Here is an 18,107-nt window from a genome sequence, read left to right as displayed (position 1 = left end):
GGCCTCAGGATCTCGTCATGTTATCTCTGTGCATTCAAATTGTCATCGATAAAATTCAATTGTGCTTGTTGTCCGTAGCTTATGCCTGCCCATACCATAACCCTATCGCCACCATAGGGCCCTCTGTTCACAACGTTGACATCAGCAAACCGCTCGCCCACACGACACCATATACGTCCCTTACGAAAAAAGATTGCAGTCAGAATGCAGTATAACTGCAATACACAGTTTTTTTTACTGCAGTAATTTTGCAGTGTAACTGCAGTTAGAGTGCAGTTATTCTGCAATTACAACTTCCAAAATACCACAGTCAACTGCAGTTACTGCACTTTTACTGCAGTTTCAAAACGGCAATATTTTTTGTAAGGGCTGGTCTGCGGTTGGACGTACTGCCAAATTCTCTAAAACGACGTTGGTAGAGAAATTAACAGTAAATTATCTGCCAACAGCTCTGGTGGACATTCCTGAAGTCAGCATGCCAATTACATGCTCCCTCAAAACTTGAGACATCTGTGGCATTGTTATGTGTGACAAAACTGCACATTTTAGAGTGGCCTTTTATTGTCCCCAGCACAAGGTGCACCTGTGTAATGATCATAACGTTTAATCAGCTTCTTGATCTGCCACGCCTGTCAGGTGGCTGGATTATCTTTGGCAAAGGAGAAATACTCACTAACATGTAAACACATTTGTGCACAACATTTGAGAGAAATAAGCTTTTTGTGCATATGGAACATTTCTGGGATCTTTTATTTCAGCTCATGAAACATGGGACCAATACTTAACATGTTGCATTTATATTTTTGTTCAGTGTAATTGTCCATGGGCGGAAGTGTCTGGTCAACAAGATTAATTAGGCTACTAACAAATACGTATCAACCCCCTTTGATTTTCCCTTCCATTTATGTTTCAACCCCATCATAAAAGTAACTATTATTTTACTAAAAATGTTAACTCCAGCAGCTATGATTAGTCATACAGCTGTTCTTAACCTCGAGACGTAGCTTTGCTGGAGATGCGCAAGCTTACTGCTTCCAGCGGCTGTTACCAGTTGGAGAAAAAACTGCTTGTGAGCCAACGTGGGAGTGAGGAGCAGAGACTCGGTAAAGGGACTGAGTTGTTGAATGACATGCAGTCATATTACATTTTTGCACCTAAGCGGAGGAAACAAGTCCTTTAGAAAAAAGCTTTTTACGCAAACTGCTCCTCCTTCCCAAGCCTTCCCGGTTGTGGTCTGACTCAAACTTAAGACTGCAAAGCAGAGGCTGAGAAAAATAGGCGAGTCACTTCACTTCTACGCCAACAAAGTATCTTTCACACAACTCTTTCTATTAATTCGGACGTTACATCATGTCAAACAAAAATCTGCTCTAAATTTTGAACAGAGCGGGAGTTACGCGTGACCACCGACCTTGAAAAAGTGTATTTTCTATCTCAACGATAGACCGACGGTTGGATGTCAAATGGTCCATAATAACTCGCAAAAGACGCACTCACTTTTGGACAGACACATGGATTCGCTCGAAAACCCAGGACTACAAGTATGCACAGTTGTTGTATTTTGTGATTTCTATGTCTATTTCGCATGTGTATGGTAATAAATAGCTGCAAATACCTAAATGCCATTACGCTCATCTAGGCGCCAAATGTAACGCCATAAAGTTAACTGCTACCGGAAGTTGGTGTAGTCTGCGTTATGTCAGGTGGTATAACCTACCTTTTGGATAATAAGGATGAATGTTTTTCTGGAATGTGAAACAGCTAGGCTACAGTTGTTTCAGGCGTGTTACACAGTTATAACTGTAAGTTGGAGAAGTTGTATTCAGTTAAAGTCAATTGAATTGCAACTGCCTGATTATTTTACCTGGTGAACCCCATATGGCCAACTGGTTTATTCCACTAAAAATAATTTTTTTGCATCAGTAAATATGTATGTTTTTTATGGCCAGTCCAGTAGGCTACAGTAGCCTTAGCAGACTAAACACCACTCCATGGTGAAGGAAGTTTATGATGAACTTCACCAAAGGTGTGGAGCCGAGACCAGGCTTTGTGGAATCTAGCTCCGACTACATTGATTCGGCCAAAATTTAAATAATGAAACGCCCACCTTGTACCTATGTTTGTCCTCTGTAGTTGCGTGCCTTTCTGAAATACATACTTTTTCAATAAACGTTAATGAAATACAACCACCGACTGTTTGCTTACTGCTGTTGCACTAAGGTGGCAGTCAGTGGTGGTATTGAATTAATGTTCATTGAAAAGGTATGTATTTCAGGAAGGCACGCAACTACAGAGGACAAACATGGGTACAAGGTGGGCGTTTCATAATTATTCTTTTTTTGAAGTATTGTGCTTGGGCAATCGATGTAGTCGGAGCTAGATGCCACAAAGCCTGGTCTCGGCTCCATGCCATTGGTGAAGTTAATCAGAAACTTCCTTCACCATGGAGTGGTGTTTAGTCTGCTGCAGTAGCCTAGGGGTTGGTGTTGATCCACAGCTAAGCTGAGGTTTGTCTCCCAGCCATGCTTTGATTAAGTAAATAGATGGTCTTGACCAGGTCAGTGGTCCAATGACCTGGCTTAATCATATTACATTGCAGTACACGTATAATAGCCTTGGTTTTGATCTACTGAAAGAACAGATTGCTGGAAGTAGCCTAGTGGAAGCTGCACTATTTCACTTGCCTATCTCTTTATGAATGTAATGAATTCAATTCAGAATTTTCAATGACTACTACTCTTATAAAATGGTAGCAAATATATGCACTATAAATGACATTCAACATTGCCTAACATCGCTGCATATTGAGTGCCTACACCAAAATGGGTATTTTCGAGTAAATAGACATACATACCCGGTTTCTAAGCAACCAACAGAATAGCTTTATTTTTATCTTCATCCTTTACATGTCCTGGAGGAATGGGTGAGAATAAAAAAAAGCAGATTTTTGATGGTTGGGTGTTTTTCAGTTGCTACTAGCAACACATGAGCACCTCATCCCTGTAATAAAGCACTGTATTTTCCCGAGACATATTATATCACAGTACATCATCTACTGAGCCCCATGCAATTGTTCCAGTGTTTAGCTTTTCAAAATGACCATTTGAAAATAAACTGCTGTGCCACCGGAGTTTTTGCTCATAGCGCTCTAATAACACTTAACTCCCAATATGTCTTTGTTGTCCAGGTTCTAGTGTGTTACCTGCTGATAATGGTCCTTTCATGTTATTTTTCTGTTTTCTCCTTCTACTGAAGTCATATGGAAAAGGAGCACAGAGAAAAAGCAGATTCAAAGGATCAGACGGCAGCACCTCTTCAGATACAACAACCAACAGCTTTGTGCGACAGGTAAGGGGACCAGTAGTCTTCAGGTTATCTAAAGGGAAGACACATTCCATTTACAAGGCATTTACCACCTGGGTACCTTGGAGGTCTATACTTTTCTGGAAAGGTAGTGATTTCAATTGTTAGCAGTGAGAATCTGAGTTGAAGTGAGAGTGTGTGGTGTGAGAGTGATCTGACTGTGACTGTGTTAGAGATGGGCCGTGAGTGTAACTTTAATGGAATGAATGGGATGATATCTCATGGCATATATGCTTCAATAACTGTCCATTGGACACTTATGACATCATGTCTGTACTGGATGTTTACAGCATATACTGTAATTAGAACATTCTATTTCTATGGTTTACAGTACATAGCCGGTATGTTCAGACTGGCGTAAGAGCAGAAAATGCAAAGTCATTGATATAAATCAATGCATTTTGCAATGAAGCCCCTGTTATAAACATGGCTTCGGTTCAGTATGTTAACGATCTCTGTGAACTGCAGGCGGCTCTTTAGCTTTGCAGTCGAAGTGCTTGAGTGTGGCTGCTGACACTGTGGCCTGTTATAAAGCAGACCCTCTGAGGTACACAGTGTGTATGTGAAGCACTCACGGTGTCTGGTCTTTGTTGAGCAGCAGACCTGCAGGGACAGACTGGGAGAGGCTGGGTTAAGGATAGGCGCCTCTGCCGAAATATTTCAGCCTTTTTTGGAGGTGATAAAGATTGCCTCCTCTTTGGCGCCTCTGCCACTACAGAGCAGGGGTGACATCGGAGTGGATCGGACCAATATGGCACGTGGTGGAATTGCCGCCTCCTTTCTCTCAGACACAGAGAAGGTGTTTGAATTGAGGCTACGGGATGTTCGCATTTGCTTTTACCATGTGTTTATATAGCACTGACAGCTGATCAGTGAGGACCTGCTGGGTGGATTAGGGGATGAAGATCTTCTCGGCAGTGATATGACATGCCCTTCCCCCTCGACCCCGCGGAAGATTGGTCCTGTGAAGCTGTCGCACGTCCATTCCCACAGTCCTCTTGGGTATTCCAACAGGCTCATTAGGCCGACCCCCCCTCTGACAGACTGTTGTCATTCTTGACGCTCTGAGTCATCGTGGCTAAACTCAATTAGACTGAGAGCAACTACAGTAACTTACATCTGAGACACAACACTGCAGGAGATACCAGGACACGAGCTGAAATTAGGAAGAAGAAAGAAAAGTAGAAGGAAAGAGGAAAAAAAAACAAAGAGAGAGGCGGGAAGGTTGTACAGTACGAGGGTCGGACGAGCCACTACAGTACATCTGAGACACAACCCTACTGAAAGAGATACCCAGACATGATGTAGCAAGTAGGATTGGGAGTGAGAGAAAAGTAGAGAGAGAAATAACAAAAGAGAGAGGGAGGGGGGAAAGGTTCTACCGAGGTCAGACGGGCAAATCGAAGAGCAGACATAGTATCCCCTTTTAGATGTTTGCTGGAAGAGGACTCCAGGAATAGCAGCCATTCCAGGAACTCTGTTAGGAACTAACATAAATACACCGTTTTAAATGTTTTATCATAACAGTGGTTAAGCTGACCTTCTTTCCCTCCTCACTCTCTCCATCTTGTTGGACATGATTATTTTCACTTCTCACAAGTATGAGGCTGCGGTGGTTAAAACTTTAAACTAACACCATACTGGGAACTGGGTTTCAAAATATGAGGAGGAAAAATTGTTGTTTCACTGGCTTATTCATCAAGCTGTCAAGTTCTTTTGAATCTTCTCCGACATTTTTTTATTGTCTCATCATAATCTTCCCTCTTTGTTATCAGGACTCTCACCATGTTCAGCCCCAAATGTTTACATATTCAAATTAGACTATATTTAAAGACTATATTAATAGTTGAGGAACATTTTGTGATTTATGCCATGAAAATATGATATCTGAATGAGAATGACTCTCAAAATCATGTGGGGCCCCCTGGAGGTCAGTGACGGACATAACAAGAGAAAAACTGCTGATGCACAACCAAACTTCTAAATTGCACCTAGTGTATTCTATGTCACTTATGCCTGGAACCGGGCCTGACATAGAAAATACATGTCATCAACCAGTACTGTTTTCATCGATTCTGAACAAAAATATAAATGCAACATGCAACAATTTCAATGATTTTACTGAGTTACAGTTCATATAAGGAAATCAGTCAATTGAAATAAATTCATTAGGCCCTAATCTATGGATTTCACATGACTGGGAAGGGGTGCAGCCATTGGTGGGCCTAGGAGGGCATAGGCCCACCCACTTGGGAGCCAGGCCCAGCCAATCAGAATGAGTTTCTCCCCACAAAAGGGCTCTATTACAGACATAAATACTCCTCAGTTTCATCAGCTGTCTGGGTGGCTGGTCTCAGATGATCCCGCAGATGAATAAGCCGGATGTGTGCCTGGGCTGGCGTCGTTACACGTGGTCTGCGGTTGTGAGGCCGCTTGGACGTACTGCCAAATTCTCTAAAACGACGTTGGAGGCAGCTTATGGTAGAGAAATGAACATGCAGTTCTCTGGCAACAGCTCTGTTGGACATTCCTGCAGTCAGCATGCCAATTGCACGCTCCCTCAAAACTTGAGACATCTGTGGCATTGTGTTGTGTGACAAAACTGCACATTTTAGAGTGGCCTTTTATTGTCCCCAGCACAAGGTGCACCTGTGTAATGATCCGCTTCTTGATATGCCACACCTGTCAGGTGGATGACTTATCTTGGCAAAGGAGAAATGCTCACTAACAGAGATGTAAACAAATATGTGCACAACATTTGTGAGAAATAAGCTTTTTGTGGAGAATTTCAGTGTAGCTTATTTTTTTAATCACAGGCTACCATCTCAGTTGTCTTACTAGGCACTGAAAAAAAGCCCAAAACATTTGTCAATTTATCGCAATATGGATTTTTGTCCATATTGCTCAGCACCAAAACAACATTGATTCAACCAGTGTGTGCCCAGTGGGGAGTCTCTCCTATTTCTTCCAAATGCTCATATTATTTTAGGGTTACAACTTGTTTGACGTTGGTTGAGTGCCTTCTACTCTTCCACCATCTCCCTCAGCACCACACCTGTTGGCATGGTGACTCAATCCCAGCATTCATGTGGGCGAGTGTTCAGAGTGTTCAGTACATCGGAGGCTCATCAGGGTTACTGTACCATCGATCCATTACAGCTCTCATCTCTCATTCCTGCAGTCAAACTGCTTCTAAAAGAACAGTCTTCCTTTACTCCTTTTTACACAGAGAGAGGGCAGACAGAGAGACAGAGAAAAGGGCCATCATGGAGCATAAACAACATTGTAATTACCACCACTATTTATCTGTTTTATTTATATTCCCCTACTATTTGCACATTGTTTCAACACTGTACACCGCTGATAATATAACATTTGAATTGTCTTACTGTTCATTTCGAAGAGTTCTTTGTTGTTGTTTTTTTTTTGGTTTCTTCTCAATTTTGTTTGTTTATTTCACCTTCTTTGGCAATGTAAACATCAATGATGTATATAAACACTAGATTTCTGATGCTATTTATTGGCCAAGAAGAGGCTTTGAAGCCACCGGTCGGCCATATTGGTACTCTTCAGAATGAATGGAATTCTACAGTATTTCAATTAAATGTTTTAAGGAAGAAGTTACACGTATTATAGTATTTGTTGTAGTGGGGGACAGTAACATTAGTACTCTTAAAGATATATACTTGATGGAAAATATTTGTATATATTTAAATATGTTATGTTTAGCTCACATATAACTTAAAAGTATGCATTAAGGTGTCTGTAATATAATAAACGTGGCAAAAACGAATGTAGACATTAATAAATGCATTTCTATAGCTTCCAAAATCTCTTTCACAATGGAGGAGCAGTACCAACATGGAGGCATGTTGGCTTCAAAACAGCGCCGTCATGTAGTGTATATATCATTGGGAAACATATGCCAATAAAGCCCCTTTTGAATTGACTGGAATTGTCAGTGGGAGAGAGAGAGAAGAGCGAGAGGGCAAAGAAAGAAAGAAAGAAAGAAAGAAAGAAAGAAAGAAAGAAAGAAAGAAAGAAAGAAAGAAAGAAAGAAAGAAAGAAAGAAAGAAAGAAAGAAAGAAAGAAAGAAAGAAAGAAAGAAAGAAAGAGGTACCCTGTGACTCTTACTGCCCATGGGGGTTACAGTATAGGTTGGAGGAGGTTGAGAGCAGTGGCGGTCCAGATCACTCAGTCAGCAGTGGGAGTTGTGGTGGTGTGGTCACTATCTGCTGGAACTCACAGCCCAGCTCTGGAGGAAGAAGGAGTCGTTTCTATAGGACTAAACTGCATCATGGATTCCATAAGTAAAGTGGAACCGAGCTGAATGTCATTGAGGGGATGGTAACTGATACTGTATAATTGCAGGGATAAAAGCTTGAAGGGCACTGCAGTCTAATTTGTTTGCGATTTTAGGTCCTTTGTCCGTCCAAAATTGGATGATTCCCAGTGTGTGTCCCAAATGGCATCCTATTCCCTACAAAGTGCCCTATATAGTGCAATATGATGCAACCTATGGGCCCTGGTAAAAATTAGTGCACTATGTAAGTAGGGAATAGGATGCCATTTGGGATGCAGACCCTCTCTCCATACGGATAGTGGAGGTAGTGGTGGTGGGGTGTCTAAAAGGCAGGGTGTGGTGTGGTCACAGGAAACCCCTTTTTCGTTATCTTGATTACAGACTTTTTTCTTTTCTTTTCATCCGCCAGATTATGTTTTCTCCCGTTAATGGGGGGAAGGGGTTACGTAAGCGACGTATTGGCTGAGTTCCTTATCATCTCTGGCAACCCCAGGGGGTTTTATGTAACTGATACCAGGGACACAGACAGGGCATGGAGTAACCTAGTCGCCTCTGTTCAGGCCACTGACAACCTCATAGACCTGAGTCCTGCAGACAATGTTTAGGGATACACCAAATGTGGGAATGTACCAAAGTCTCCAACTGTACTTATTTGTTGTGATCTATGAGCCAAAGACTGACAACTGACACGAGCATGATGCTTATTGTTGGTTACATATGCAGTGCTTATGTTTTGTCATAATAACAGAATAACCATTCATTTTAAATGCACTTGAATACTAAATAAATGGCTTAGGGAAGGACGGATGGGCTGGCTGCTGTAAGCCGGTTTATGGTAGGACACGTTTCACTTGTCTCCTCTGACAGTTTGAGCTACCGGCACAGAACAGCAAGACTGCCATCAGGTGGTAAGAAATAAAGAGAGATATTTACCCATCATGACTATGAGCTACTGACAGTCAGTCAGTGTTTGCATGCATGTTTGACCTATCCTTAGAGTTGAAGTTATATGAATAGGGACTAACCTATCTAGGAGACAAAATGAAAAGAGAAAATGTTTTGTTTCTGTTCCAGTATTAGATGAGATTGTTTCTATGTTAATAGTATGGTCATTCAGGCCCATGAACGGCATAGAATCAAATTTGTTCAAAACAGTTGTTCACCCTTTTAGGGTAATATATCCAGGTGTAACCTTGTTTTGTTTACCAGAGTGCAAAGTGTAATGGATGCCTGCATATTCTCCTTCCTTCTCCTGTTTTGTCAGGAGAGGAGGCATTAGCGAACAGTGCCCCCTGTTACAAGCAGGGCAGTCTTTATCTTCAGGCACCCACTGTTTCAGTATACGTCCCAAATGGCACCCTATTCCCTATATAGTGCACAATTTTCGACCAGAGCTCTATGGGCCCATGTCAAAAGTAATGTACTATATAAACTCAGCAAAAAAACATAACATGTGTAAATATTTGTATGAACATAACAAGATTCAACAACTGAAACATAAACTGAACAACGTCCACAGACAGGTGACTAACAGAAATTGAATAATGTGTCCCTGAACAAAGGGGGGGGTCAAAATCAAAAGTAACAGTCAGTATCTGATGTGGCCACCAGCTGCATTAAGTACTACAGTGCATCTCCTCCTCATGGACTGCAGCATATTTGCCAGTTCTTGCTGTGAGATGTTACCCCACTCTTCCACCAAGGCACCTGCAAGTTCCCGGACATTTCTGGGGGGAATGGCCCTAGCCGTCACTCTCCGATCCAATAGGTCCCAGACGTGTTCAATGGGATTGAGATCTGGGCTCTTCGCTGGCCATGGCAGAACACTGACATTCCTGTCTTGCAGGAAATAATGCACTGAACGAGCAGTATGGCTGATGGCATTGTCATGCTGGAGGGTCATGTCAGGATGAGCCTGCAGGAAGGGTACCACATGAGGGAGGAGGATGTCTTCCCTGTAACGCACAGCGTTGAGATTGCCTGCAATGACAACAAGCTCAGTCCGATGCTGCTGTGACACACCGCCCCAGACCATTACGGACCCTTCACCTCCAAATCGATCCCGCTCCAGAGTACAGGCCTCGGTGTAATGCTCATTCCTTCAACGATAAACGCGAATCCGACCATCACCCCTGGTGAGACAAAACCGCGACTCATCAGTGAAGAGCACAGTGACTGAGACCTGCCAAGTCGCTTTGTACTTTCCTCAGAAGAGTAGACAATGACATCCTTGTATTTGAATCCTCTGTGTTTTATCACTGTGAATCATTACTTTGCATTTCTGATAAATAGTGGTGTGCTGATATTTTCATTAAACCTGTGGCAGCTTGTAGTATTGATACATAACTGGAGGCCTAAAGTGGTATAGTATAGTACCTATTAGGTCCATGTCCCTGAAGGACATACACCCTCACAACGCTACTCATTTGCATGTGTTCTTATTCAGATAGTACAGATTGTGTTGCAGAGTGGTGTATCACGACAACGCAGCTATTTGTCATGGTCACTGTGTCAGCAGAGCGTGAGTGATGATCACTTCTCTGATAGAACGTGATAGTACCCCCCTCTTCCTCCCCCCTCCTCTAACCTCCTCCCATTGCCTCCGAAAGGTGGAGAGGTCTCTGCCTGCAATGATGCTCCTCCATCAAAACAGTGACACCTGCCACACCTGCCACAGAATGAAGCATTGACGTGATTTATCAATGCATCAAGGAAAGAATGTGCCATGTTTAATTCTGACGAGTGAGCTTTAAAAAAGTTAACCCAGCCCAGATTAATAGATATTGATTGATTACAGTACATGTGAAAGCATCACTGGAGGTTATCCGTACATACTGTTAAAGTGCGTTCGGAAAGTATTCAGACCCCTTCCCTTTTTCCACATTTTGTTACGTTAGAGCCTTATTCTAAAATGTATTAAATAAATCCTCATCAATCTACAAACAATACCCATAATGACATAGTGAAAACAGGTTTTTAGAAATTGTTGCAAATGTTTTAAAAATTGAAAAACAGAAATACCTTATTTACATAAGTATTCAGACCCTTTGCTATGAGACTCGAAATTGAGCTCAGGTGCATCCTGTTTCCATTGATCATCCTTGAGATGTTTCTACAACTTGATTGGAGTCCACCTGTGGTAAATTCAATTGATTGGACATGATTTGTAAAGGCACACACCTGTCTATATAAGGTCCCACAGTTGACAGTGCATGTCAAAGGTTCTAGGAATTGTCCGTAGAGCTCCGAGACAGGATTGTGTCGAGGAACAGATCTGGGGAAGGGTACCAAAACATTTCTGCAGCATTGAAGGTCCCAAAGAACACAGTGGCCTCCATCATTCTTAAATGGAAGAAGTTTGGAACTACCAAGACTCTTCCTAGAGCTGGATGCCCGACCAAACTGAGCAATCGGGGAAGCAGGGCCATGGTCAGGGAGGTGACCAAGAACCCGATGGTCACTCTGACAGAGTTCCAGAGTTCCTCTGTGGAGATGGGAGAACCTTCCAGAAGGACAACCATCTCTGCAGCACTCCACCAATCAGGCCTTTATGGTAAAGGTGCCAGACAGAAGCCACTTCTCAGTAAAAGGCACATGACAGCCCGCTTGGAGTTTGCCAAATGGCACCTAAAGGACTCTCAGACCATGAGAAACAAGATTCTCTGGTTTGATGAAACCAAGATTGAACTCTTTGGCCTGAATGCCAATAGTCACTTCTGGAGGAAACCAGTCACCGCTCATCACCTGGCCAGTACCATCCCTACGGAGAAGCATGGTGGTGGCAGCATCATGCTGTGGGGATATTTTTCAGCGGCAGGGACTGAGAGACTAGTCAGGATCGAGTGAAAGATGAACTGTGCAAAGTACAGAGAGATCCTTGATGAAAACCTGCTCCAAAGCGCTCAGGACCTCAGACTGGGGCGAAGGTTCACCTTCCAACAGGACAACGACCCTAAGCACACAGCCAAGACAACGCAGGAGTGGCTTCGGGACAAGTCTCTGAATGTCCTTGAGTGGCCCAGCCAGAGCTCGGACTTGAACCCAATCGAACATCTCTGGAGAGACCTGAAAAGATCTGTGCAGCAACGCTCCCCATCCAACCTGACAAAGCTTGAGAGGATATACAGGGGGCGGAGATCGGGGTGCCTTGTGAGAATTTGTCAGCGAGTGGGTAACCCGCCTATACCATCCGTTCTATTGGCCAACGTGCAATCACTGGAAAATAAACTGGATGTTCTCCGTTCGAGATTATCCTACCAACGGGACATTAAATTCTGTAATATCTTATGTTTCACCGAGTCGTGGCTGAACGACAACACGGATAGTATATAGCTGGCTGTTTTTCCGTGCATCGGCAGGACAGAACAGCTACGTCTGGTAAGACAAGGGGTGGGGGAGTGTGTCTATTTGTCAATAACAGCTGGTGCGCAATGTCTAATATTAAAGAATTCTCGAGGTATTGCTCGCCTGAGGTAGAGTACCTCATGATAAACTGTAGACCACACTATCTACCAAGATAGTTTTCATCTATATTATTCATAGTGGTCTATTTACCACCACAAACCGATGCTGGCACTAAGACCGCACTCAACGAGCTGTATAAGGCCGTAAGCAAACAAGAAAATGCTCATCCAGAACCGGCGCTTCTAGTGGCCGGGGACTTTAATGCAGGCAAACTTAAATCAGTTTGACCTAATTTCTACCAGCATGTCACATGTGCAACAAGAGGAAAAAAAACTCTAGACCACCTTTACTCCAAACACAGAGGCGACTCCCAAGCTCTCCCTCGCACTCCATTTGGCAAATCTGACCATAATTCTATCCTCCTGATTCCTGCTTACAAGGAAAAACTAAAGCAGGAAGTACCAGTGACTCGCTCAATACGGAAGTGGTCAGATGACACGGATGCTATGCTGCAGGACTGTTTTGCTAGCACAGACTGGAATATGTTCCGGGATTCATCCAATGACATTGAGGATTATACCACCTCAGTCACCGGCTTCATCAATAAGTGTATCGACGACGTCGTCCCCACAGTGACCGTGTGTACAACCAGGCAACAACCGCAGGACACTAATCCAGACGCTTATAAGAAATCCCGCTATGCCCTCCGACGAACCATCAAACAGGCAAAGCGTCAATACAGGACTAAGATTGAATCCTACTACACCGGCTCTGACACTCGTCGGATGTGGCAGGGCTTGCAAACTTTTACAGACTACAAAGGGAAACCCAGCCACAAGGTGCCCAGTGACGCGAGCCTACCAGACAAACTAAATGCCTTTTATGCTTGCTTCGAGGAAAGCAACACTGAAGCATGCATGAGAGCACCAGCTGTTCCGGACAACTGTGTGATCAAGCTCAGGTCAACTTAAAACAGGTCAACATTCACAAGGCCACGGGGCCAGACGGATTACCGGGACGTGTACTCAGAACATTCGCGGACCAACTGGCAAGTGTCTTCACTGACATTTTCAACCTCTCCCTGAAATACCTACATGTTTCAAGCAGACCACCATAGTCCCTGTGCCCAAGAAAGCGAAGGTAACCTGCCTAAATGACTACTGCCCCGTAGCACTCACGTCGGTAGCCATGAAGTGCTTTGAAAGGCTGGTCATGACTCACATCAACACCATCATCCCGGAAAACCTAGACCCACTCCAATTCGCATGCCGCCCCAACAGATCCACAGATGACGCAATCTTAATCGCACTCCACACTGCCCTTTCCCACCTGGACAAAAGCAACACCTATATGAGAATGCTGTTCATTGAGTACAGCTCAGCGTTCAACACCATAGTGCCCACAAAGCTCATCACTAAGCTAAGGACCCTGGGACTAAACACCTCCCTCTGCAACTGGATCCTGGACTTCCTGACGGGCCACCCCCAGGTGGTAAGGGTAGGCAACAACACATCTGCCAGGCTGATCCTCAACACGGGGGCCCCTCAGGGGTGCATGCTTAGTCCCCTCCTGTACTCCCTGTTTACCCACGACTTCATGGCCAAGCATGACTCCAACACCATCATTAAGTTTGCTGACGACACAACAGTGGTAGGCCTGATCACCGACAACGATGAGACAGCCTATAGGGAGGAGGTCAGTGACCTGGCAGTGCGGTGCCAGGACAACAACCTCTCCCTCAATGTGAGCAAGACAAAGGAGCTGATCGTGGACTACAGGAAAAGGCAAGCCGAACAGGCCCCCATTAACATCGATGGGGCTGTAGTGGAGCGGGTCGAGAGTTTCAAGTTCCTTGGTGTCCACATCACCAATAAACTATCATGGTCCAAACACACCAAGACAGTCGTGAAGAGGGCACAACAACACCTTTTCAACCCTCAGGAGAATGAAAATAATTGGCATGGGTCCCCAGACCTTCAAAAAGTTATTCAGCTGCACCATCGAGAGCATTCTGACCGGTTGCATCACCGCCTGGTATGGCAACTGCTCAGCATCCGACCATAAGGCGCTACAGAGGGTAGTGCGTACGGCCCAGTACATCACTGTGGCCAAGCTCCCTGCCATCCAGGACCTATATACTAGGCGGTGTCAGAGGAAGGCCCAAAAAGTTGTCAAAGACTCCAGTCACCCAAGTCATAGACTGTTCTCTCTGCTACTGAACGGCGAGTGGTACTGGAGCCATGAGACTGCTGAACAATTAATCAAATGGCCACCAGGACTATTTGCATTGACCCCCCCCCCCCATTTGTTTTTACACTGCTGCTAATCGCTGTTTATTATCTATGCATAGTCACTTTACCCCTACCTACATGTACAAATTACCTCGACTAACCTGTACCCACGCACATTGACTCGGTACCAGTACCCCCTGTATATAGCCTCGTTATTGTTATTTCATTGTGTTACTTTTTTTATTCATTTTTACCTTTGTTTATTAAGTAAATATTTTCTTAACTCTATTTCTGGAACTGCATTGTTGGTTAAGGGCTTGTAAGTAAGCATTTCATGGTAAGGTACTTGTTGTATTCGGCGCATGTGACTAATAAAATACATTTTGTATTAGATTTTTTATTTGGGACGCAACCTATATCAGCAGCAGCAGTGGAGGAGAGGAGAGAGAGACAGACAGTGGCTGCCCTTGCCCCGTGGAGCGGTGTAGGGGACACCAGTGTTTACCGCCGTCTGTTTTAGTCACAGCACATCAGATGCCGCTGTATCAGTGTCATCTCTGCATACAATTAATACATTAGCCTGTATTAGCAGAATCAAACGGAGAGCGACATTGTGCTATAAGGACGACAGACACTGAAGACACTTGTTTGACGTTTTACTGCATTGTTAGGAGCTTGTAACATAAGCATGTTGCTGCACCCGCTATAACATCTGCTGAACTGTGTACGCGGCCAGTAAACTTTGATTTGATTTTGATTTGAAGTGACTCCCTGTTAGAAGGAATACAAACACTGAGGTTCCTGTAGAGTCAAGAGAGTCTGAAGAAATGCTGCTGCTTACCCAAAGCGTATGATGTAAACAGCACAGCTCTCCCCTGGAGAGGAAAAGGCAGAGGGAATGTACTCGTAAATACCAGCCTTTGAGACACCGAAAGGGAAAGAATTCCAATCAATGTGAGAGAGAGAGGGAAAGTAAAAGAGATGGTGAGAGAGAGAGGGAACAAGAATGAGGGAGAGAGTAGAGGGAGTAAAGTTAAGGTGTGTGCCGTCAGGGTTGATGGAGGGAGAAGGAGAGAACGTGAGGGTAAAGCTAATGTTATAAACTGGTAGTGCCGGTGGCCAATTGAAATTCAGTCTGTGTGTCTCTTCAATGCAGGGAGGAGACAATGGTAAAGATAGGAGAAATGCTCTCCCTCTCCTTCCCTATCCCTCTGTTATGCCCCTTTCCTCTCTACCCTTCTCTCTCCCTCTCCTTCCCTATCCTTCTGTTTTGCCCCTCTCCCCGAGGGGGGGTAGGTTGAGCGAGGTCGGCGGGTAGAGAAATGGAAGGCTTGATCGCAGCAGAGACACAGCAATGAGTATATTATGGTCTGGACTTAATCATCTGTTAGGCTGAGTGCACTGGGCAGGGCAAGTGAGGAGGAGAGGACAGAGGGAGGGGAAGAGGAGTGATGAAGCCAGCGTTCCACTCAGTGCTCAGACATGACTGAGCCGGAGAATCTGTGACTGCTCTCTGCACCACAGCGAGGGAGAAAGAGAGAGAGTCCTGCTACTCCTGCTACTCGCTGCACCAGACAAACAGACACAACAAGACACACAGTCTGTTCTCACCAGCCAGCCCAGCAGCCAGCTCTCTGTCTGAGCCTCTGCCCTGACCACTGCCCTACAGAACTCCCCCTGCCACCAACACAATTTCTACAGAAGAGAGAGAAAGAGGAAGAAGAGAGAGAAAGAGGAAGAAGAGAGAGAAAGAGCCCTGTTTACTCTTTCCTGTCCATCCATCTGACTGAACCCAAGGTGGCAGAGAGGGAGAAGTGTTGAAGGCGACGCCCCCCATTAGGAAGAACAGCGGTCAATAAAGGACAGTGGTAGCTCCACCTCCCCGTCTGAGTCAGGACCCCTGTCTGCACCGTGTGTCCCCCAGGAGCCCCTACAGGACAGTGTCACAGTACACACACCAGAACCAAGGGAGCCAGCCAGCCACAGCAGGGAGCTGAACAGCAGCAGCACTGCAGAGGATTTGGTTAAAGCTAGATAGAGGATAAGGATTTAAGGTGGGGTAACTGGCAGTGCTGTAACAGACCTGCGCCTCACTCAGAGGCACTCTACTCTCTCTTTGCCTCTCTGCTGCGCTGTGGGACATGGGGGCGGGCTGGAAGGCTAAGGAGGCACTGAGTCGAATTCGCTGTGGAAACTGCCCTGCCGAGAGTTAGATAGTGCTTGGGTCTGTCTGTGAGGATCTAAGTGCACGTGTGGAGGGGGAGGAGGGGGTACGACAGTCTCCTCTGCTCTCTATTGCTACTCCGTCTCTCCATCTCCTTCCTTCGTTCCCTCTCTCTCTCCCTCCTCCTCCACCCCTCTCTCTCCTGCACTCCTCCTGCGGGCAGAGAGTAAAGCCATGGACCGAGGCTGAGTGGATGCTGCTGCCTGACAGAGTGTCTGTGAGGCGGCTGCCGTCCGTTCCTGAACCCCCCTGGTTCCCTTCATGCCGTGCTGTGGGCTGGGCCATCGCCGGAGAGCACAGCTTCCATATGTGAGTCTGCTGCCTAATTCTCTCAATTTAGGACGGAGACAGAGCGGGAGGGAGAGAGATTAATAAAGGGAGGGTAAAAAAAGTGTAATTGCTTTTTTCACTGAGAACACCAGAGCCATACTGCATGAGTCTTTGTAATGTTGTGCTGCTGTCAACAACACATACACTGAGGAAACGGTTCATGTAATGATTCTTTCTAGGAATACCTGTAGGTCGTTCAAAAGTTGTGCGTGTGCGTATGTGTGTGTGCACATGCAGGCATGTACGTTTGCCTGAAAGAGTAAAAACACACACACACACACACACACACGCTTGTGTGTTTCTCTGTTTTGACTGTACCGGATGCACTCTTTCAGATTTCTCTGCACCCTGTCCCACTGAGACTGCAGGGACTTTTCTCTCGACTCTCAGCGGACTGGCAGCTCTCTCTACAGAGCTCTGCTGTTAGTATCATGTGCACCCAGCCAGCAAACACACTAAGAGGCAGTCGATTGATCTTTTATCCCGTGTTTATTATGGGGATGGACGGAGAGAGCTGAGAATGCAGTCGGTGGGTGGCATAGAGCGATGTCCGCATGGCTCAGACGCCGGGCACATGCTGGGCTGACGGCAGAGTTTTAATGGGCTTTACTCAGTTTATTTCATCTCTCTTCTGTGTGTGCGAGCATCTGCGCTGAAATGCTGTCTAACAGATAGAATGAGTTTGTGAGGACAGGCTTGTCTTTCGAAACATTCAAGGGTTCCTCCTCCCTGTCATTTATGTCTGCCGAAGGGGGGGGAATGGCAGGGCAGCGGCAGACTTGGTCAAAGTGAGACAAGGTGCAATCAAATATTTCAAATATCTGCCATTTGTGTTGCTTTTTCCCCAAGATCTGACTTTGGCCTGGTTCACATCTCTGTCAGTGTTTGATTGTCTTGGTATGAGTGTTTGGGTGGACTCATGCCCAGTTATAGAGAGAAGAAATAGAAGTCTCTTGGCTCTGCGCAGTATACTCTGATACAGTAGCAACTGTTTTTGCCACACACACACACACACAAACACACACACACACACACCATTTATAACACAAGGACTGCAGAGATAACCGTTTTATTGCATGACTGCTGTCACCACTAGATGTCCCCATAACCCCTTTCAGATTAGATGTTCTATACACACACACACACACACACACACACACACACACACACACACACACACACACACACACACACACACACACACACACATTTTACACATGCACCCAGTACCACAGCTTTTATGGTACTATAA

At 45.0% G+C, this 18,107-nt stretch overlaps 1 protein-coding gene across 1 annotated transcript in view; it reads left to right on the top strand.

The window, feature by feature from the left end:
- Positions 1 to 1,463: 1,463 nt before the first annotated feature.
- Positions 1,464 to 18,107, top strand: part of LOC311109070 (voltage-dependent L-type calcium channel subunit beta-1-like) — a gene marked incomplete at both ends in the record, with an annotated part of 134,947 nt that continues 118,303 nt past the window's right edge. Inside the window, 2 exons of the mRNA XM_084151865.1 lie at positions 1,464 to 1,541; positions 3,256 to 3,348. Coding sequence (XP_084007991.1) covers positions 1,464 to 1,541; positions 3,256 to 3,348 — 171 coding nt within the window. The remainder of the gene's footprint in view (positions 1,542 to 3,255; positions 3,349 to 18,107) is intronic.

This window comes from Coregonus lavaretus, assembly GCF_964263955.1.
Source record: "Coregonus lavaretus genome assembly, chromosome: 34".
Lineage (NCBI taxonomy): Eukaryota > Metazoa > Chordata > Actinopteri > Salmoniformes > Salmonidae > Coregonus > Coregonus lavaretus.
This window is presented reverse-complemented; position numbering and strand designations above follow the sequence as displayed.